At 34.1% G+C, this 24,610-nt stretch overlaps 2 protein-coding genes across 2 annotated transcripts; both read right to left on the bottom strand.

The window, feature by feature from the left end:
- Positions 1-11,019: 11,019 nt before the first annotated feature.
- Positions 11,020-17,233, bottom strand: LOC139897294 (uncharacterized). The gene is made up of 6 exons (XM_071879989.1): positions 16,765-17,233; positions 14,520-14,657; positions 14,272-14,430; positions 12,546-12,606; positions 12,048-12,172; positions 11,020-11,252 (listed from the first exon to the last, which is right to left on the bottom strand). Exons 1-6 carry the CDS (start codon positions 17,068-17,070, stop codon positions 11,163-11,165), a joined length of 879 nt encoding a protein of 292 aa, XP_071736090.1. The 5' UTR covers positions 17,071-17,233; the 3' UTR covers positions 11,020-11,162.
- A 4,248-nt stretch (positions 17,234-21,481) lies between these two features.
- Positions 21,482-22,414, bottom strand: LOC139900889 (uncharacterized). Its single transcript, XM_071883638.1, has one exon. It carries the CDS (start codon positions 22,412-22,414, stop codon positions 21,482-21,484), a length of 933 nt encoding a protein of 310 aa, XP_071739739.1.
- Between the last annotated feature and the right edge of the window lie 2,196 nt (positions 22,415-24,610).

Below are 24,610 nucleotides of genomic sequence, written 5' to 3'. Positions count from 1 at the left end.
AATTAACTAAACACATGTTCTATATCTATATGATATGCTAACTTAATGATTTAAAACCTGGAAACACGAAAAACACCGTAAAACCGGATTTACGCCGTCGTAGTAACACCGCGGGCTGTTTTGGGTTAGTTAATTAAAAACTATGATAAACTTTGATTTAAAAGTTGTTATTCTGAGAAAATGATTTTTATTATGAACATGAAACTATATCCAAAAATTATGGTTAAACTCAAAGTGGAAGTATGTTTTCTAAAATGGTCATCTAGACGTCGTTCTTTCGACTGAAATGACTACCTTTACAAAAACGACTTGTAACTTATTTTTCCGACTATAAACCTATACTTTTTCTGTTTAGATTCATAAAATAGAGTTCAATATGAAACCATAGCAATTTGATTCACTCAAAACGGATTTAAAATGAAGAAGTTATGGGTAAAACAAGATTGGATAATTTTTCTCATTTTAGCTACGTGAAAATTGGTAACAAATCTATTCCAACCATAACTTAATCAACTTGTATCGTATATTATGTAATCTTGAGATACCATAGACACGTATACAATGTTTTGACCTATCATGTCGACACATCTATATATATATATCGGAACAACCATAGACACTCTATATGTGAATGTTGGAGTTAGCTATACATGGTTGAGGTTGATTCCAAAATATATATAGTTTGAGTTGTGATCAATACTGAGATACGTATACACTGGGTCGTGGATTGATTCAAGATAATATTTATCGATTTATTTCTGTACATCTAACTGTGGACAACTAGTTGTAGGTTACTAACGAGGACAGCTGACTTAATAAACTTAAAACATCAAAATATATTAAAAGTGTTGTAAATATATTTTGAACATACTTTAATATATATGTATATATTGTTATAGGTTCGTGAATCAACAGTGGCCAAGTCTTACTTCTCGACGAAATAAAAATCTGTGAAAGTGAGTTATAGTCCCACTTTTAAAATCTAATATTTTTGGGATGAGAATACATGCAGGTTTTATAAATGATTTACAAAATAGACACAAGTACGTGAAACTACATTCTATGGTTGAATTATCGAAATCGAATATGCCCCTTTTTATTAAGTCTGGTAATCTAAGAATTAGGGAACAGACACCCTAATTGACGCGAATCCTAAAGATAGATCTATTGGGCCTAACAAACCCCATCCAAAGTACCGGATGCTTTAGTACTTCGAAATTTATATCATATCCGAAGGGTGTCCCGGAATGATGGGGATATTCTTATATATGCATCTTGTTAATGTCGGTTACCAGGTGTTCACCATATGAATGATTTTTATCTCTATGTGTGGGATGTGTATTGAAATATGAAATCTTGTGGTCTATTATTATGATTTGATATATATAGGTTAAACCTATAACTCACCAACATTTTTGTTGACGTTTTAAGCATGTTTATTCTCAGGTGATTATTAAGAGCTTCCGCTGTCGCATACTTAAATAAGGACGAGATTTGGAGTCCATGCTTGTATGATATTGTGTAAAAACTGCATTCAAGAAACTTATTTTGTTGTAACATATTTGTATTGTAAACCATTATGTAATGGTCGTGTGTAAACAGGATATTTTAGATTATCATTATTTGATAATCTACGTAAAGCTTTTTAAAACCTTTATCTATGAAATAAAGGTTATGGTTTGTTTTAAAAATGAATGCAGTCTTTGAAAAACGTCTCATATAGAGGTCAAAACCTCGCAACGAAATCAATTAATATGGAACGTTTTTAATCAATAAGAACGGGACATTTCAAATGGTCGGTATAGACCACCGTTTTAGCTAGAACGAGATATGAACGAAATTTGTCAAAAGCAGAAACAATGGCAAGGAGTTCTTTTTCAGTAGTTGTGTAATTTTTTTGTGCTTCTTGTAATGTCTTACTAGCATAATAAATAGGTTGAAATGGTTTTTCAATCCTTTGTCCTAAAACGGCTCCCATTGCAAAATCACTTGCATCGCACATGAGTTCAAATGGTAGATTCCAATTTGGAGTTATCATGATCGGCGCATTAGTGAGTTTTTCTTTAAGAATATTAAAAGATTTGATGCATTCATCTGAAAAGATGAATGGAGCATCCTTTTCTAGGAGTTTATTCATAGGAGTGGCAATTTTAGAAAAATCTTTTATGAAACATCGGTAAAAACCGGCATGCCCTAGAAAACTCCTAACTCCTCTAACATTGGTGGGATGTGGAAGTTTAGCAATTACATCTACTTTAGCTCTATCCACTTCAATTCCTTCCTTTGAAATTTTATGACCAAGAACGATGCCTTCTTTAACAATGAAATGACATTTCTTTCAATTAAGTACTAGATTTGATTGTTCGCATCTAATAAGCATTCGTTCAAGATTAACTAGACATGTTTCAAAAGTATCACCGAAGACTGAAAAGTCATCCATGAAAACTTCCATGCATTCTTCTATCATGTCGTGAAAAATCGCCATCATGCACCTTTGAAAGGTTGCAGGGGCGTTGCAACGTCCAAATGGCATGCGTTTGTAAGCAAAAGTACCATAAGGGCATGTGAACATGGTTTTCTCTTGGTCCTCGGGTGCGATTGGAATTTGAAAGTATCCGAAAAAATCGTCAAGAAAACAATAGTAACTATTCCCGGCTAATCTTTCCAACATTTGATCAATGAAAGGTAAGGGAAAGTGATCTTTTCTGGTGACATCATTTAATTTTCTATAATCTATACAAACACGCCATCCTGTTACAATCCTAGTAGGAATAAGCTCATTTTTTTCATTTGTGATGATAGTCATGCCACCCTTTTTAGGTACGCATTGAACTGGGCTTACCCATGGACTATCAGAGATTGGATAAATTAAACCTGCATCGAGCAGTTTAATAATTTCTTTCTTAACAACATCTTGCATATTAGGATTTAGTCTTCGTTGGCGTTGCACATACGTTTTATGACCTTCTTCCATAAGGATTTTATGTGTGCAATACGAAGGACTTATGCCTTTAATATCATGAATCTTCCATGCAATAGCTGGTTTATAAGCTTTTAGCACAGAAATGAGTTGAGATTTTTCATTTTCAGTAAGAGAAGATGATATTATTACAGGTAATTCAGATTCACCATGTAAATAAGCGTATTCTAAATGGTTTGGAAGTGGCTTTAACTCTAATGTCGGTGGTTCTTCTATTGATGATTTGTATAGATATCTGTCTTTCTCTTTTAGCATTTGAATTTCTTCTGTTGTTGGTTCATAATCATTAGCCATGAGTGCGGCTAACATTTCAGCTTCATCAATTGGTTCAGTTCCTTCTCCTAAAGAACATTCTCCTGTTCCTTGTAATTCTGGAAATTCTTCTAACAATTCTGCATGTGAATCTATAGTTTGAATATAATAACATGTATCATCTACAGATTGCGGTTGTTGCATGGCTCTATCAACAGAAAAGGTAACACTCTCGTCCTCTATACTTAGGGTTAGTTTCTTACCAAACACGTCTATTATTGCTTTAGCCGTGTTTAAGAATGGTCTTCCTAATATGAGAGGAACTCGGGAATCTTCTTCCATGTCCAGAATAACAAAATCTACTGGAAATACTAAAGTACCAACTTTAACTAGCATGTTCTTCATTATCCCTCTAGGATATTTTACTGATCGATCGGCTAGTTGTATGCTTATTCTTGTTGGTTTCAATTCTCCGAGGTCTAGTTTAGCGTATAGTGAATACGGCATTAGATTTATACTAGCACCTAAATCTGCCAATGCTTCTATTGAACTAAGACTACCCAGAAAACATGGAATTGTGAAACTTCCTGGATCTGATAATTTTTCTGGTATCTTATTCAACAGCACTGCAGAACAATTAGCATTCATAGTAACAGCCGAGAGTTCTTCCATTTTCTTTCTATTTGTGATTAGATCTTTCAAGAATTTAGCATATCTAGGCATTCCTGAAATCACATCAATGAAAGGAAGATTTACATTTATTTGTTTAAACATATTCAAGAATTTAGATTGCTCGGCTTCAAGTCTTTCTTTTCTCATTTTACTCGGGTAAGGAAGTGGTGGTTGGTATGGTTTAACATAAGGTTTATCCTTAACTGTGTTATCTTCATTAACCTTTTCAACTACCGGTTCTTTTTCCTTTTCTTGCTCAGATTATGGTTCTTGTGGAGTAGGAATAGAGTCATCAGAAATTACAGGTATTTCAGGTGGTTTAAGTGTAATACCACTTCTTGTGGTAATGACTTTAGCTGTTTCATTCCGGGGGTTAGCATTTGTATCACTAGGTAAAATTCCCGGTTTTCTTTCACCTATCAACCTTGCTAGGTTACTCACTTCTTGTTCCAAATTTTGAATAGAAGCTTGTTGATTTCTAAATGCTTGAGCATTTTGTTCATTCTTTTGTTTCTGAGATGTGAAAAACTGAGTTTGAGATTCAACTAGCTTTGACATCATATCTTCAAAATTTGGATTTTTATCATCGGTTTGTGGTGGCTTGTTTTGAAAAATAGGTCTTTGCTGATTGTAAGTATTGTTGGATACTTTCTGATTGCTAGGACCTTGTTGATTGTTGTATGAAACATTTCGGTTATAATTCTGATTTTGATTGTAGATTGGTCTTGGCGGTTGATAATTATTCTGATAATTATTTCCAGGCCTTTGGTTCATGTATGAAACATTCTCTCTTTGTTCCATTGTTTGTTCAATACTGAGACAATCTTTTATCAAATGTGGTCCTCCATACTGCTCACAACTAATTCGTATTGACTGAATATCTTTAGTCATCTTTTCCATTCGTCTCTCGATAACATCTATCTTTGCGGAAATGGAATCAAAGTCATGGCTAGAATCGGCTCTAGCCGCTTTAGATGATCTAACGATATCTTTTTCTTGATGCCACTTATGTGAGTGGGAAGCAGTGTTATCAATAATTTTGTAAGCTTCAGTTGCGGTTTTCTTCATAATAGAACCACCAGCTGCTATATCGATGTCTTTTCTTGTAGTGATGTCGCATCCTTGGTAAAATATTTGTACTATTTGATAAGTGTCCAAACCATGTTGCGGACATCCTCTTAACAACTTTTCAAATCTTGTCCACGCTTCATATAGAGTTTCATTTGGCTTTTGCGTGAATGTAACAATTTCTCCTTGAAGTCTCACGGCTTTAGATGCCGGAAAGAATTGTTTAAGAAAATTTTCAACTAAAACGTCCCATGTATCAATCGCCCCTTCAGGTAACGATTCTAACCAATCTTTGGCTTCTCCCTTTAAAGTCCAGGGAAATAACATGAGATATATCTGTTCATCCTCCACTTCTCTAATTTTAAATAGAGTACAAATCCTATTAAAGGTACGAAGATGCTCGTTTGGATCTTCCTTCGGCGCACCACTAAATTGACATTGATTAGTTACCATGTGTAGGATTTGTCCTTTGATTTCATAATCTGGCGCATTAATGTCTGGTTGAGTAATTGCGTGACCTTGGCCAGTGCGTTTAGCTCTCATTCGGTCTTCCATATTTAGAGGTTCCAGATTTTCCATGATTGAATTTGTTGAATCTGAATCACTAGAGGATTCTGATTTAATGGTTTGTTCCTCGACAATCTCTGTTTGAATGATTGGTGGTTTTGGAGGAAAGATTAATGGTTCAGGATCTCTGAATTGTCCTTGAATATCCTCCGGATTCTCAATTGTGAGGTCGGGTTCAAAAAATGGATTATCGGAAATTTGAATTGGAGTACTTGGTCGACTGGATGACGACTCTAAAGAAAAATCAACGGCGACAATATTGGCTAGATGTCTTGATCGAGTTATAGGTGGTGAACGTATAAAAGGTGGTGAACGTTTTGCTCGGTGCATTCACTAAATATCCTATTAGTTATAAAAATAAAAATTATATAAGTTATCAAATTAATAGACTTTTCTGATTTTGCCCACGTTTCGAATAGCCAATAGATGCAGCAGGTAGCCAGGACCCTTTAAATCGGAAGCCCACAACTCGCCACTAACAAATCCAACTATTACTACGAACCAGAAAATTTTGGATGTCTATCAATTTAACCGCTTAAAATAATTTTTCGTCGAAATTTAAAGAAATTTTAGAGAATAAATAGAAAATTCTATATCCTAAAACTAGAGCGTCGAGAAATAAGAAAGAAAAAGAGCGCGTCGAAAAATAAAAGGTCGAAAAATAAAAGGTCGAAAAAAAAACGTCGAAAAATAATAAAATGCAGCGTCGAAACTTAAAAGTCTAAAAACTAAATATTAAAACTTACGTCTAAAGGTATTAAAGCTTAAAGGAATTCTAAATCTAAAACGGCAATAACTTAAAAAGTACTAAAATCTTAAAACGGCGTCACGAAATTCTAAAGCGCTTAAGTCTTCATCTAAAGAAAAAGCACTTAAGGGATTTTACCGCAAAGTCTAAAAATCTAGAAATAAAAATAACTACGGCAAAAACTATATCTTAAAACTAGTTACGAACGAAAAACATATAAATTATGAATTAACGATAAAAATATTCAAAATGTAAAAATAAGCTTAAAGTTATAAAAATACAATTTTTTATAAAAATATTATTTTTATATTATTTATATAAAAGTATTAGTTTTATATATTTAATTAAACTTTATAAAACTAATTAAAAGTAAAAATAAAACTAAATAAAACTAATTATTATTTTAATTAACCCTAAATCTAAATTAATTAATAATAATTATATATAAATTAAACCCTAATTCGATTTAACTAAGGTACTAGGCATGTCAAATCACTCCATGCGATCGCATGGAGTGCTAGTTAAAATTTCATGCGGTCGCATGAATTAGGAAACCGGGCCATAAGTCTGGGCTTCAATAATGTCAGGCCCGTATACTTTTTTTACTTTTTTTTATTCTCTGTTTTTAATTTTCTGTTTTATAATTATATAAAGTATTTATATAAAATAAATAAAAACTTATATTTTTAAAAACTAAAATAGAAATAAAAAATATTTTATAATTTTATATATTTTAAACAAACTCTTAAAATATATATATATATATATATATATATATATATATATATATATATATATATATATATATATATATATATATATATATATATATATATATATATATATATATATATAGTTTTTCTTTTTTATATTTTTGTATTTTTAATATTTAAAACGTATTTTTACAAAAAAAAAATTAAAACTTAATAAAAATCTTTTTTTTATATATATAGCGTTTCGCTTCCGGCGTTTAAGCAGTCCCCGGCAGCGGCGCCAAAAATACTTGATGTGCGTAGAGGTGTATACGAAATAGTTATATATTTATTATGAAAAACTATTAAATACGATACAATTTTACACAAGTTATTTATTTATTTATAGAGTGGATATACCTAAACCTTGCTACAACACTTATAGGCAGTGTACCTAATCGTACAGTAGTGTAGTTTTTAGTAAGTCCGGTTCGTTCCACAGGGATCTAGCCAAGTTTAACGCTATATTTTTAAAACTATATTTGTATATAAATATACATATATATAAGTAGTATTATTATTATAAAAGGGGGATTTTACCGTTTAATGACCGGTTTGTCGATTTAAAACTTTAGTCGCAGTTAAAACCTAATGTAAAATATTAAAAATAAATATAACTTAATTTAAAGCGTAAAGTAAATGACAATAATTAAAGTGCGATAATTAAAAATGCAATAAATAAAATGACAATAAATAAAATTGCGATAATTAAAAAGTACGATAATTAAAAGTGCAATTAAATAAAATGACAACAAATAAAAGTGCGATGAAATATGAAATAAAGGAATTATGCTTATTTAAACTTCCGTAATCATGATGTTCGACGTATTGATTTTAGTTTATTACCATGGGTTAATTGTCCTTTGTCCTGGATTATTCAATATGTCCATCTGGTTTTTGTCCATAACAGTCCATCAGTCATAAATATTAAGTGCGAGTGTCCTCGTCAAATTATCTTTATATCCGAAGTCAAATATTCCAACTAATTGGGGACTTAAACTATAATTACACCAATTTTCCTTGTATGTAATTCAACCCTGTTTTAATAAACCATTGACTATTAATCCATTCCCGTGTCCGGTTAAATGAACGATTATTAGTACTTATAAATATCCCACCCATCGTGTCCGATCGAGTGTATGTGGTTATTTATAGGTACGTCCAATTGTAAATCTTTATATTAAATTAACGAGCTATCATTCAATTAAACAAATATAAAGCCCATTAATAGCCCATAGTCTAATTTCCACAAGTGTCGTTCTTTTGTCCAAACCTCAATTATGGTACAAAGCCCAATAACTCCGTTTTTAATATTTTAGCCCAACATCATGATTACTTCGGCTTAAATAAGCATAATAATAACTTAGCTACGAGACATTAATTTAAAAAGGTTGAACATAACTTACAATGATTAATAATAGCGTAGCGTTACACGGACATAATTTCGACTTACACACTTACAACATTCGCTAACATACCCATGTTATTATTAAATTAAAATTAAAATTATAATATATATATATATATATATTACGTGAGAGATAGAGAGAAAAAGGTGTAAAACATTCGACCAAAAACTGCGAAATTTATAGATGTGGCCAGCCTTTTAGGCTCATGCGATCGCATGAAATATGGGCATCCTGGCCATGCGATCGCATGGCCAGCTGGATCAGCTCACATGTTCTTGTTTTCTAGTTTGCCGACGTTTTTAATATATAATATAATATATATATAATTTTAAGAATTAATTATATATTATATTATATTCATGTGCATAGTTGACTTGTAATTTTTAGTCCGTTGCGTCGAGCGTTGAGAGTTGACTCTGGTCCCGGTTCCGGATTTTCGAACGTCCTTTCGTACTATTTAATATCTTGTACTTTGCGTTTTGCGGCTCGTTCTCTTGTAACTTTTAGACGTTTCTCATCAATAAATTGAACCACTTTGATTGTACTTTGTACTTTTTAGCTTTTTGGTCGTTTGCGTCTTCAAATCGTCGAATATGTCTTTTGTCTTCACCTTTTATTATTTAAACGAATATCACTTGTAAATAGAACAATTGCAACTAAAAGCTTGTCTTTCTTGAGGGATAATGCTATGAAATATATGTTCGTTTTTAGCATTATCAAAATGTAATCGAAATTAAAGTTACCTTTAATCCAAAAAAAAAAAAAAAAAACTCCAATCTCCTCATCTTCTCTAATTGGTCTTGTGAGTTGCAACGAGAATAACTACAACTATTATTTTTAAATTACAATATTTAATTCCCTTTTCGCTTGATAAAAAACTCAGAGAATGCAGTGTTAGAAGTTTACTTCCGTTCTCGGAAGCACTTTGACATAATGTGGACATTTTTAATATTTTTTTTTTTTTTTTTTTGGCAAAATAACGAATACTTATATAAAAACGGAAAACGTTTTCGAAAAGAAAACGTCTTCAACAAAATATACAAGAGAGAACCCGATGATGCTCGTACCTAGAAAGCGACAAACATACAAATATCTATACCGAGCCTCAACTTGATAATACCGAAACAATAACCGAAACAAACTCTAGAAACTAGCAAGATACAAGAAACTAAATCGAAAAAATACTATGAAACACAAAAATGATACCTCTGAGCTCAAATATCTATAATAAAAACGCCAAATTCTTCCATTTATGCGCTTTGAACCAATTTTTTCTTCCTCTTTTGTTGATTCTTGTTTTTAAACGACACACTCGAGTTCTCGCTAGGATTTATAAGAGCGGCAATAACCGGTTCGCTCTCTTCTGCCATACTCGTCATCATAACATCGAAAGCCGCAAAAGCTTCCTTGGTCATAATTCCTTTCACGTTTGTCGATGAGCCGCCTTTACAACCATCTTGGGAATCCATAAACAAGTTTTGAATTGCTTCACCGTACTCCAAGTCTTCGATGTGATCTATAAGTTTATATGAACCCGAAGTGGAAGCATCCTTCGCCTTCTTTCTCGATCTCAAATTAACAACTTCAAATTATGATGTTCTATTGTTTTTATGTGTATATTGAGTTTCACGGATCACATACATAAAATTGAAGACAAATTTAGAGGTATTGAATCTTAGGAGTTTAATGTGTTTCCAGTGTGCAAGTCTCTTAACACGTTTAATCTATCTTAAGGAACAAGTTCAATCCATCATACAAGTAAGTTTGTTATTACAAGCGTTTATGTATTCATAATAGTTTTCAACTCCAGTTGCGTGTCAGGTTTTTTTTACTCTTGGGATCCTCTTCGTGGCGGCTTGTGAAAATTCTTACCGGTCAGTGTTCCGAGTACTACGGTCTTCGGCGTTCCGATGTGCTTGTCTGAAATCGTTTTGGTCGGGATGGAACTTCGGGTTCTAGTGTAGCCTTGGACTGTTAGGTTTGTTAGCCTTGTTTAATTTTATCCACATGTTGTATTGTACTATTGTTGACTAGACTATTTTCTACTCCTGGTTGTATCGATGTTGAAACCTTGTTGATCTTCGAATCCATTATTTATATTATCGTTTTTTGGGGGGGGGGGGGGGGGGGGGGAAACAAGAGAATGGCCATTTTGTAATAGAATCGACACAATATGTACTTACACAAGCCTTACTCACATGACTAGAAGTGGTGTTTCAAACCAACTAACTTGAAAATTGAAGAAAAACTAATCGAATTTGAATTCGGTTTTCAGTTTTACTTCTTCAAATTCAGTTTAACCAAAAATTGAAATCAACAAATAATATATTAAATTATTAGTGAATATAGACGGAAAAAAGATTTTAAAATCGATTTGTACTGATTAGTTTGGTTAAATTATGATTGTTCAAATCAAAACCGAACTGGATTCGGTTTTTAGTTCGGTTTCATTTTTGAAATTAAATTCGGTTTCGGTTTCAGTTTTGCCTTGAAAAATTACCGAATAAACCGAGGAAGCCGAAACCAAACCCATGAAGACCCTACACACGACCCTTAGTTTTTTACTAAGACTAACACACGTAAATATCATTAAAAACAATGAACTCCATACACTCATACAGAATGATATATCAGATATCAACTTATACATATGTAATGTGACATACTTGAGATATTATTATCCTGAGTGGTAAAACTTGAAGCAATACTCATGTTCATGATGCCACTGAAGCCTGCTCTGCACTTTCAGACCCTTGTTTCATGTTGCATCGCTCGACAATCTTAGTGAAATCGTCAAGACTTAGCTGCCCATAAGACAGACACAAGACATCAGTGAACGCACAAAACGGGCCCCAATAAGAGTCAATACAAGTAATTAGTTAGTGCTGGTTATAACGGCTAAAACGTTGAGCCAACTGTTCATCAAACTTTTTGCCTATATTTTTTCAAGTTCGTGAATATGCCAGATATGATCACAAAAACTGTTTAATTGCAAAAATAATCTAACTTGAAATAACTTCATAACTATCAACCTGTTAGAAGTATCTAAAGATTATTATTGAGTATTAGGTTAGTTCAGTTTAGGCCCGTTTAGATATTAGGTTTTCTACATTTTCTATATATACCAGTGTAGCCTTTATAATTATCAGAGTTGCAAACGTCGGGATTACTAGGCGAGTTCTCGGTAAAAACTTGGGATTACTCGAAAAATCGGTCAAAACTCGGGATTACTCGGAAAATCGGTCAAAGTCAAGCTTGGTCAACATCCGAGTGCTCCGTAAAAGTCCCAACTGAGTACTCCTCGAGTAGTGATTTTTGCAACCTTTGATAATTATTAAGTCAATACAATGTGATCGTTTCATTACGAATTGTTTACCAAATCCTTTTACACAACCCATTCATCTAATTACATCCTTTAATTCAACCCATATAATCCGTTATGTATATTAAACAGCCCTAATCGACACATTTTATATATAAACGGGTCGATATTTCCACCTCTGCAAAATATTAAAAGAGCCAACAGGCAACTAATATGACAAAGATCTTAATTTTACAAATATATGACTAATCAACAAATTTCAGAGGATGGTACTAACCTTCCCATCTTCATCAGTATCAAAGAACTGAATCATATGCAACATCTCCTCATCATTCCAAGTAAAATCATGTGATGCAGCTACTCTTCGTAAGTCCCGTAAATTTATCCCCCCTTTGCCCGCTTCTGCAAAATCAATAATTATATAAATAAATAAATATATACAAATATACATATATACATACATATACGTATATATACACACAGACATATGCATACATATACATATACATATATATACACACACATATATATATATATACACACATATACATATACATACATTATATAGTCAAAAGTTCAAACGAGAACAATAAAAAGGGTGAGAACTGCGACAACTTTTAATTTACAAAGATTTTTACATGTGAGTAGATTGAATCACCTATAAATGTTGATGGGGAGTAAAAATGAACATAAAATAGTTTGAAAAAACTTATATCGCGCGCGCACGCACGCGCACACACATATATTGACCTTAAGAATTAGCTAGAGAAATTACCATCAAACTGAAAGAAGTGCAGTATCAACTCATCGTCGGTCATTTTCACCCGACCTGTGAACTGCTTTCCATGATCAAAATATAAAAATCCAAGCGAACATAATTAATTAAGATCATAAAACAAATGAATCCCTGTATCACATAAAAACTGCAATATTTTCCCTTCTCAATTAAAAAAGTAGAGCCCCTACATGCCAATGCTCAACATTAAAAATCAAGTGGTGACATTAAATCCAAGCTAGGGCTGAGAAAACATTGAACTAGTCGAACCATAACCATATTAACCGTTAAAACGATGAAATATGCTGTTTTTGAGCAGTTATAGCAGCATCAATAGCTATTACTTTGGTTGTAAAAGTGCACTAAATTTGATACTTTTGAACTGTTAAAGTGCTGCTTTCGTTTTTACCATAAGAATGTATTAAATTGCCATTTTTGAGGTTGAAAATCTGCAAGAAAAACAAATTTTGTGTTTGGATCTGAATTTGCAATGTATTACAAACAAGTTCATCTCAAAAAGAGGAATATGCTCATTGGAAAAACATGTTTTAGACCGTAAATTATCAACCAAATTAACCACTTTACATATTGACTTTAACAAAAGTAATCGTATTAGCCAATCCGTTTGCTAACCAAACTAGACGGTTAAGAAATGTTGATTATCCGAAACTTCGGTTATGGGGGGTGCTTTTGACCCATATCCATCATACCAGGTTGCTCACCTCTACTCAGTGTTGTAAATCTCCTTATTTCTCTCCGAGATCTCGTTTTTAGAAGACAACCGAGACGAGATGTCCATCTCCCAAGATTTCCAGGTCAACGGGGTCAAACTTGGTCAAAGCCACGATTTCTTTGATTTTCTTCCTCATTTCTCGGACTTTCTCGTAAGATCTCAGATTTTCTCACTCATTTCTCGAATTTCTTTTGTAAAATCTTATAATAATGTATATAAATATACGTATATCTCTTTATATATATATATATATATATATATATATATATATATATATATATATATATATATATATATATATATATATATATGTTTATACTAAAAACACTAAAAAGTCAACATAAGTCAACGTCCGAGATCTCCCCGAGATTTTTCCGAGATGCCGAGATCTCCTCAAAAATGTCCAAACGAGATCTCCCCGAGATCCGAATTCTCCAACCTTGCCTCTACTAAAAGCCATTAGATTCTTCTATCTAGAGTTGGCAATCTCGACCCACCTACTTAGAAACTGGGTCGGTTTGTGTCATCATTCTTTACTCCAATGGTTCAAATGGATATAATTTAAAAACTTTGCTAAAATAAAACGGGCCAAACAGCTGAAATTCAGACAAAGTTTGCTCAAGTCTTTACAACCTCCTATAGCGTTTGGTGGAAATAAATTAATAAGTTTATAATTTGAGAAAAGTGAGTATGAGATTGTTCAGAAAAGTTATAGTATGGTCTTTGTATCATATGCAATAGTGTTAATTTTAAATAATTAAGAATTACAAGAAAATATAATAATATATAAACTATACGTAGCAACCTGCACGTTTAGACATGTGTCAAAACTTATACTACTTTTGTCACATTACCCAACCCACCACCCATTTTGACACCTCTACAAATAAGACAGACTTTTTACTTAAGCTATTACCAAGTGAAGCATTTCGATCAATATGGGACCTAGGAGTAACATAGGAAAAAAGACATGAATTAAAGTAAAATAAGTACCGAGTTTTTTCTTTTTCTTTTCCCAGATTCATCATTACAAACAATCTGCTTTTTTTCAGTGTTTTCAACAATTGATGCCTTTGCATCAGAGCTTTGAGGAGGCGTCTTGCTCCCTACATCCAAAAATCCTGATGAATCTTGTAGAGATAAAGCAATGGCCTGCATCCATCAAGTTAACTGTTTTACCAAACATCTTCAGGTCAAAGAATTGACTTTTGCTGAAAGACATGTAAATTATTGGAGGTTACCTTCATCAAAGCATCATCATCATCAGTAATAAAATCTGAGTTTCCTGAAAGCTTCAAAGGCTTCTTACTAGGTGTTGGACCCAAGTTGCCTGAAAGCTTCGAGTTTTTCTTGCTAGGAGTTGACTTTTTCGGCTTTGACTGGAAAATAGTTCATTATAGTTAAGATTACGATAAGAGTAACAAACTTTTTAAAAAGATTATGCCGCGCTCTTTATTGCAAACTTAACCATTTGCATGCGAGAAATGCAAACATACATCATACTTTGCAATAACAACATGCATGTAAGGTAACTCATTATTGCTCATTAGTTCTTCAACGTTAAAGATTTCAATATGTAAGGTAACTCAAAATCTTTAGTTACATATTTTGTCATTTTAGTCTTATATTTGGTAACAAATTTGATTAAGACTCTGATTCTGATTACATAGGCTGTAAAAAAGTAAAAGAATGTGTATTATACATTTATTATACAACTACATATATAACTATAACTAGTTATTCTATAGCTACACTATATATAACCCTCCACATAGTATATATGCACCTGTATCTATTATATGTATTGTACCGCTGCATATGTTGGTTACCTATATATGTACCTATGTATCTATGTAACATGTATTGGTGTATGTATGTTTGTCTGTCTGTCTTGTTTCTGTACCTAAGTATATAATCTACGAATGTATCTATATGTATATATGTTTAAGCATGAGTTTTTTTTATCCATGCTCATGTGTGGTGCGTGTGTATATATATATATATGTATTTATTTTGTTTGTCTGTATGTTTACTTGATTTTAAATGGTTTTGTGCTCTGTATGATCCATGCTATTTGCCCTACTGTTGTGCATTACTGCTTTATGTGTTCTCTTTTTTGGTTACTGTGTATGGTTGCTTCTTGCTAGGAGCACATAACTCTTACAGGTACGTATCTTTTGCCCTATCTTTTCGTTTTTTTGAGCACTTCTGGCCGGAGGTCCGTTTGGAAGCAATCTCTTTTGCTCTAGAGTAGAGGGAGGGACGACCTTATTTAGGCGCGGGTTCTATACCCGCGGCTGGAGTAGTGACTTCCTTCTAATCTAGGGTACGAGGAATGATTGTCTACACCCACCTCTCCCATACCCCACTTTTGTGGGATTGGGTATTGTTATTGTTGTTGTTGCAGTTAGCAAATAAATATTATAATATTGCATGCAACCTCATAAGTTAGTGACTATAATCAACGAATTATCCTAACATATTCCACATGGTTGCCACAATATATCATAAAGTTCCATAAATAAACAAAATATTAAATTTTGTAAAGTCTAGACAATGTTTAAACTCTATACATACATCCTGATTCAGACTGTATATACCATCCATTAAAAGACTGAACTCAAAAGAGCTTCTTAACACTTAAAATTTTACACCTAATGGTGTATCCTCGGGGATACACGCATAATAGTATCGTTTTTGTACAAAAGAAGGGATCAAAAAGCATAAAAGATAGCAACATTTGGCAGTTTTTAGCATTTGCCGTCCAGCGTTCAGCAGGCCGCCCAGCGTCATGCGTAAGCCCTGCAGGCAGCTTCAATGCTTAAGCTCTTTTATTAGGCGCGTGAGCGGCACGCAGCCACGCCAAAGTCAGTTCTGGATATTTCGCATAACCGAATTAATCAGCGTTTGACACGTGTTTCCCGAGAATTTCGGACATTCTACGCCTATAAATAGACCCCCTGGGTCACCACATTTCACATCTGAACTTCAGTCAGAGAGAAGTACACTTTCTCTCTCACACAGTTCTTTCTCACTCTAAAACATTAACCGCTTAGCAACAGAACGCTACACGGACCAATTCCAGATTGGTCCAAAGACTGATTGAGGCCACCCCACGGATTTCTCATCCGTGTTCCGGGTCTGCAGGGATTACTTCCCGAGGGTAAACATCAATCAGCAACATATCACACTACGCTAGACTGTTATCGTACTGTACTGGTACCTTTCATCCGCTATACTGAAAATAGTACCAACAACACCATTTTAAGTGGCTAACACCTGAAATTTTGAATTCAAACTTGCATATTACTATTTAAATGCAGTGACTTCTTCACAATTTGAACACATTTGCATTCATTCATATGATAGAAAGAATCATCAAACATCAACATAAAAAAATGGGACCTTTACTATTTCTTATGTATCACAGCTCAAAAATATCACAAATGTAAAAAAAAAAAAAAAAAAAAAAAAAAAAGTAATTACCTTTGATGGAGATACATACAATTCATCATCATTTGAAGAACTTGATTCCTCATCTTTATCAGATGGATTATATTCCTCATCATCTTCCACCTTTAATTTCTTTTTCCCCTTTTTATTCGATTTCTGTGAAATTGGAATCGAACCCATGAATAAAGTCGCAGCTTTATCCAAACCCATTGATTTCATTCTCGCTTTGTTTTCCTCAATTCTTTTCATCCTCTGTTTTTCGTATTCTGTCATTTCATTTGAACAATCATTATCACTTTCTGGGGTCATGTCTGCTTCTGATTGATTCGATTGTGACATGTTTGTGTATCGATTTCAAGGTTTTGATGGGTTTTATCGAATTTAGGGTTTGTACAGGTCGAGAAGAATTTTGGGGTTTCACTTTAGGTCTAGTAATTACTCCACATCAGTTTGGAGAATAGGAAAAACGCGGGAATTTTATTACTCTACGCTAAAAAAATCTGGTATCTATCTATATACTATAAGAATTTAGTGCTAGAATCAACTCAATAAAATTTACTCATCTAATTTAATAGACTGATAAAAAAGATTAAAAATTATTATGATAAAAAATTTAAAAATAAAAAATAAAAAATATTAAATAATAATGTCATAAATAAATTTTGTGTAATTAATAAACAATAAATATAAAAATCTTTTATTTTTTAAGTAACGTAAGTTATTTTTTTAGGGATTAAACCCAAAACACCAAACCCTAAACCATAAACCCTAAACTTTAAATTGGGGTAAATTTTACTTCACAAAACATGAAGAAAAAAAGAAAAAAAACGTTAACATTCTTCACGATCAATATTATCTTGAACAGTGGCGGTACCAGGGTTTTTTTCACCGGGGGCAAAAGAAATTTAAAACCGTAGCAATTTTTTTGGGCAAAATATGGAGGTTTTGGGGCAAAAATTGAAGGTTTTTAGGCAAATTATGGATGTTTTGGGGCAAAATTTGAAGGTTTATGAACAAAATTTAAAGGTTTTAGGACAAAAATATGTAGGTTTTGAGGCAAAAAAAAATCCACTTGGGGCAAAGTCGAAGAATCCAAAATATTTACACTGAAAATTGCAAATCCACTGGGGGCGGCTGCCCCCGCTTGTCCCTTCTAAAAAACGCCCCTGATCTTGAATGTTATTTTTGTCGATTGTTTTTCCGCCTAAATAATAACATTCATCACGAAGTGTCTTTTTTAAATGTTCATATTTTCGTGTGATCTTGATGCCTGAAAAAAAATTCCAAAAAAAATGAAAAAAAAGTTTTTGCTTCCCCCCGATTCCTCCCGATTGGTTACTTCCCCATTGATCCTGCCTATCTATATATATATATATATATATATATATATATATATATATATATATATATATATATATATATATATATATATATATAAAGGATCCTGGAAGAACTCTGCATAGCAGAGAACCCAGCGAACCATCACCTGTGAACGATGAACATGAATTCGTAACATCAATCAAAGGCGTTTTAGATGATGATTCCAACATGAAAGTTGCTTAAAATGTTGCATATAATGCTCGTCAATCGTCAATTTCAGCTGAAACATCATATAGATTATGAATTTGAGCTATGAAGAAATTGTTGACTTTTTTCCCCAAATCTTTGACTCACGAATTCGAGCTCAAATCTTGGAGTTAGAATCTGAAACTTTGCACATAGATTCACATGATGAAACCTAATAAATCTGCGTTTTTAATTTTTACTATAGGTTTGATTTTGAGAGATTCAATTTCTTTACGAAGAACAGAGTGTGTCTGCACCCAAAACAAGCTCAATCTGCACGCAGCTTGACTCCATCTACACGCAGATTGACTCGAGCTGAACGCAGATTGACTCGAGCTGCACGCACATTGAAGGTCGAGCTGCACATAGATGAAGGTCGAGCTGTTGGTTCTCTCGGTTATCTACCACCTCTGGTTCTCTCTGGATCCTCACCCTATATATATATATATATATATATATATATATATATATATATATATATATATATATATATATATATATATATATATATATATATATATATATATATATATATATATATATATATATATATATATATATATATATATATTTATATATTCATTTTTCTATAGAACTTAATATAGTTTTTTTTTTTATCGTTTTCATTTTAAAAATGTACAATACTCTGTTATAAGGTAAAATAGTAAACGATGCTATCTTCTATTTATAAAAACCGAGCCCTGTATAAATAATTATCCATGTATTAATGATAGTAAAAATGGTAAATAGGTAATATAATTTTTTTTATTTTTTTTTTGGTAAATGGGGAGTACCCGGTGAATATTATTGAACATAATAAGGTATTACCAGCAAATAGAATCAGTGATATACAGAATAGGCTCTGTAATCCAGAAAAAAACCAAGACTACCAAATGATGCAAACGCTAAACTTAACCAAAATAAATTGGCATGAACCAGAAAACCAACAGAAGCTTGCGAACAACATAAACTCAAACCAGCATCCATTGCACCTTCAAACGATTAACATGAAACGAATCCTTAAACTTCAAGGACATTAACTTGAGCCTGACGGTAGAATAAATCACCTGAAAAAGCTGCTCATTCGATCTGCGCGAACCTCTGAAGATACGCTTGTTCCTTTCCTGCAAAGAAAGTAAATAGTGGCTGCAAAGAGTAACTTAAGCACCACTACCCTACAATTTTTACGCTTAGCTATCGGAATTAAAAACCGGACTATCTCCTTCCAATCGTCGGTGTCTACCTGGAGTTGAAACATGTTTTTAACCTTACTCCACACCAATGCCGCATATGAACATTCAAAAAAAGATGATCTTGAGAATCCAGTTGAAGGTTGCAAAATACACACATCAGATGGAGATTTTGATTCGGTCCAAGATCCCACTGATGCAGCTTGTTTTGGGTCTTTAACTTGTCTTTAACAACCAACCACAAAATAAATGAGTGTCGTGGAATATTTGGAGTACCCCAGACCAGCGAGTGCCATTCCACATGTGATGAGCGTGGCCAAATTGTATCTCAAACTCCTTTAACAGTAAAGTCTTTTAGGTTACCATCTTCCCTTCGCCATAAGACAACATCATCAGCATTACCGTCCGGTGGTCTAGCATTCATAATCATAGGATATTTAGCTTGCCACGAATCAGGCCATAGCCACCCATTAGCATTAAACAGATACGAAACCATTGAATTATTGGTGAAATCTGCTCTTCGACGATCTCTAGCGCTAATAATGGTAGCTAAAGGGCCATAATCACACCATGAATCATACCAAGCATTTGTGGATCTTCCGTTACCAATACGATGAATGATGTGAGGTCTAATTTGATCACGAATCCTTAGCAGTTTTTTCCAACCTCAACTCGCATCATATGCCGATTGAACTTCCCATAAATGTTGATTTTGAAGCCTGTACGTATGGATCCATTTGACCCAAAGAGATTGTTTCTGGGTAAGTAAACACAGCGCATGATATGTCATTAGAGCAACATTCCAAACCTTAAGGCTTTTTATGCCCAACCCACCTTCTTGCTTTGGCAAACAAACTTCCGACCATTTGACCTTCGCTTTACCTTTTTTCATTTTGCCTTGACACCGCAAGAAACCACGAATAAGTTTTTCAAGATCATGAATAACCTTGTCAAGGAGAATAAATACCGACGACCAATACACTTGCATCGAGGTAAGGACTGAATTAATTAACTGGATTCTACTCGCGAAAGATAGATACTTATTCATCCAATTATTAACTTTCAACCTCACTCTGTCAACCAACACCTTGCAATCCTTATGCATTAAACGGGAGGATACCAACGGAACTCCAAGATATCGAACTGGTAACACACCCTCTTCAAACGGGAGAATACTAAGAATTTCAGCTTTCACATTCGACTTTACATTACAGAAAAATGTTGTACTCTTTTGTATACTCGGAACAAGCCCCGAACAGCTAGTGAACTCTCGAATACCGTCTGCTATACTTTGAACCGATTGCTTGTTTGCAAAAGAGAATAGAAAAAGATCATCAGCGAAACAAATATTTATTATTTCCTGTTCTTCGCACCTTGGATGAAACTTAAACTGATCTGATTCACAAATTTTCCGCTTCAAAATAAGAGTTAGAGATTCCATGATCAATGTGAATAAGTACGGAGACATAAGATATCCTTGCCTCAACCCTCTTTTTCCCTTGAAATAACCATGCAACTCTCCATTAATATTAATTGAAAAAGAAGTAGACGTAACACATCTCATAATCCATTTGATCATCACTTTATGAAATCCAAAAAAAATGAAGAATCCTTTCCAAGAACTTCCAATCCACAGTGTCATACGCCTTCTGAATATCAACTTTAAATGCGCATCTAGGCTTGCCATGATTTGAATGATAATTTCTCATGATATCCTGAGTGAGCAATATATTATCAGAAATACGCCTTCCTTGAATGAACGCTGACTGGTTATCGCTAACAATATCCAAACCACTTTTAATTCTGGATGCAATGATTTTGCTAATACATTTGTATATAACGTTACAACAAGATATAGGCCTATAATCTGTTACTTTAGCAGGCGTTTCTACCTTAGGGATAAGAGCAATGATGATGTGATTTAGTTCCCTTAGAATTTGGCCATTAGTAAAGAATTCACGAACATCAGCTATAATGTCATGCCCCACAATATCTCATGCTTTTTTGAAAAACGCCGAAGAGTAGCCATTCGGGCCCGGGGATTTACTATCATCAATATCAAACATCGCATCCTTTATTTCCATATCTGTGACTTGCCTTATCATGTGTCTCGCTAGAACAGGATCAATGCATTTTAAAAATGTATTACATGGGTCTGTTATATCAGCGCATGGAGTATATGATCCCAAAAAGTTTTTGTAATGGCTAACAAATGTTGCTGCCACACTCTCGCCTTCAATCATATACCCAGTCTGGTCCATAATAGCATGAATTTTACTCCGGTTTGCACGACCCTTTACTACCTTATGAAAATAACTTATGTTATTATCACCTTCTTGAAGCCATTGCACTTTGGATTTTTGTCTCAATAATTTTTCTTCATCTATAATTGCTTCATTAAATTCCTTCAGAATACTCCTTTCATTTTCACGATGAATTGTCAAATGAGGATTTAAATCCAAAAGCTTCTGCACCTCATCTAACTTTGAACGCAAATTGGTCACTCGAGCATGAATGTTTCCCTTGTCCCACATGAGCTTGCGATTTGACTTCTTCATCATGCGTAGTTTTTTGACAACCACAAACATCTTATGGCCATCACACTGTTTGTTCCATCCCTCAACTACACAATTTCGAAACCCCTCCTTTTCACCAATGTAGTTACTGAATTTGAAATGTTTATGTTTCACCACAATGTTTGAAGGTAACTTCAATATAGCGGGACTATGATCCGAAATCCTATATGGTTGAAATATAGTGAAGGCATTCGGAAACATAGAAAGGAATTCATCATTCACCATAACCCTATCTATTTTCTTTAACACTCCCGACAACGCGTGAGGGCGTTGATTCCAAGTATACTCCAACCCCAATTGATTAACATCAACAACTTCAATATTATCAACACATTCTCGAAAATCATTCATGGCTGTTGTGATGCGTGAACAACAAAGTTTCATCCACATTCAAAGACACATTAAAATCACCCATGAGCACCCATGGATGATTTCCAACAAAAGTATAATGGGCCTCCAAGTTACGCCATAACACACGCCTGTTAATGTAATAATTTGCAGCATACACAAAGGACACAAATATGTGTTTATTCTGATTAGTGAGTCTTACTTGATAGTGAACTACCTGCTCTTCAACAGATAAGATCATAACATCAACAATTCCGGGATCCCATCCAACAATTATTCGAGTGCCCGAACACATTTACTCGAATTAGACGCCCACCTCCAACTAGGAAACACATACCCGCACACACGTTGAAGTTTATTAACATGTAGGTGTGATTCCAAAACAGCACATAAACACAGTTTATTGTCAATCACAACTTCCCGAACCTCGTTCTGTTTAGGGATCCGGTTCAAACCCCTAATATTCCAAGTTGCCAAACTAATCATTGGAAACATTTGCACCGGGAGTGCTTGCCCCCTCTAAATATTTTCCATCTTTATCAGCTGCATTATCATCCTCGACTTCTACATCCGATTCTTCATCTATCAAACCAACATATAGTCTGCTGGTCTCTGCATTCAGCTTATTCAGAGCATCAAACGTGTTGGATGTCTGCAACTTTGGTTCAGTATTTGTGTTCCCATGGTTCTTTGATATATGAGTGATTTTATTTTTAGTTTCATTTTGTTCCTTTTGAACCCCTCGATAAACCTTTATCTGTTTACCTTTTCCTACCACAAACCCAACATTTTTTTGATTTGTATCAACCTTTTGGTTCTGTTTTCTATTGACTACTACAAAATCATTAGTTACTTTATGTGTATGGTCAACCACATAAACCAACTTTGGGCATTGCCCATCTTTGTTGCCAAAAATCTTGCAATGATCACACCGTGGTGGCTTCCATTCAAACTCGATTGTTACATTATCAATAGTTCGATCACCTCTTTCTAAATTAGGAGTAGCAACCTTCAAACTTTCTTTCAACTCTATCTCGACTGAAACTTCAATTAGAGCCCGTGCATAGTTAGGTCTACCCCACGATTCCGAACACATGGTACTCGTATAAGAATCAAGCATCATGGGGCGGCCCACCCTAGAAGCAATGCAACTCAAACCATCTGCCGTAAAACCAGCTAATGGCACATCATGCAATTTGATCCACACTGGCACCTTTGTTACACCTTCTTTTGAAAGTGATACATTTGCGGACCATTTATTCAGAATAATAGGGACCGTGCGAATCATCCATGGGCCATTTTCTAGAACACCAAGCATGCCCTTCTCGGTTTGGAATTTGAAGAAGAAGAACCCCTTTGCGTTCATCATTACCTTGTCCACACCGTACTTCTTCCACACATTCAAGACATAATTTTTGACAACCGGGTATGCCAATCTCTTGCCAATGAAATAACCATACAACGTGTACGAGTACCTCTTAGAAGCTTCCTCAACAACTGACCTAGGTAACTCCACATCAATGTCATCTCCTGTCTCAGAAGAAGGTTCAATGTACCTAAAATTCACTTTTGGTTTAGCCTTTGAACCACTCGCCATCTCCAAATAAGACTTCTGAGGTGACTGAGGTGACTGAATAGGTAGCTCTACAACTACCTTACTGTTGGGCGTATCAAAATTTTTAGGACTGCCACCATTAGGATTAGAATTTCCCTTGCCTTCCTTAGTCACCGAAGTGTACAAAGGAGGGAAGTCATACACAACATCGTCTATCTGACCCACATCATTATTATTACTTTCATTCCCTGTGAGGTCAATGGGTTTATGTCCAGTCACATACGTATCCTCATCATCTGAAGAAGATGGTGGAGTATGAACACTACGAGTATCAATTGAGTTATTAGGGTTTGCCATATTACCATGTACTGACGTAGAAGGAGACTTGTGTTCTAGTTTACTCTGCCCGGCCTCTCCTGCAAATTCCATCGAATTATCATTTATTGGAAGTGGTCCCTCAACAACATCTTCATTAGGATCGATACCTGTCTTTCTCTTGCGTAATACCCTCTGCCCTGTTGCTGGAGGTTTTTTCTTTTTGTTTCCATCCGAATTCTTACCCATTTCCAAGAACACACGAGAAAACTAGGGTTTTGTAGATGGATAAATCGAAAACAAGAATTTGATCAGTTAATAATTGGTAA

This window comes from Rutidosis leptorrhynchoides, chromosome 3 (assembly GCF_046630445.1).
Source record: "Rutidosis leptorrhynchoides isolate AG116_Rl617_1_P2 chromosome 3, CSIRO_AGI_Rlap_v1, whole genome shotgun sequence".
Lineage (NCBI taxonomy): Eukaryota > Viridiplantae > Streptophyta > Magnoliopsida > Asterales > Asteraceae > Rutidosis > Rutidosis leptorrhynchoides.
The sequence above is the reverse complement of the archived record's forward strand: the minus strand, read 5'-3'. Positions and strand labels throughout refer to the sequence as shown.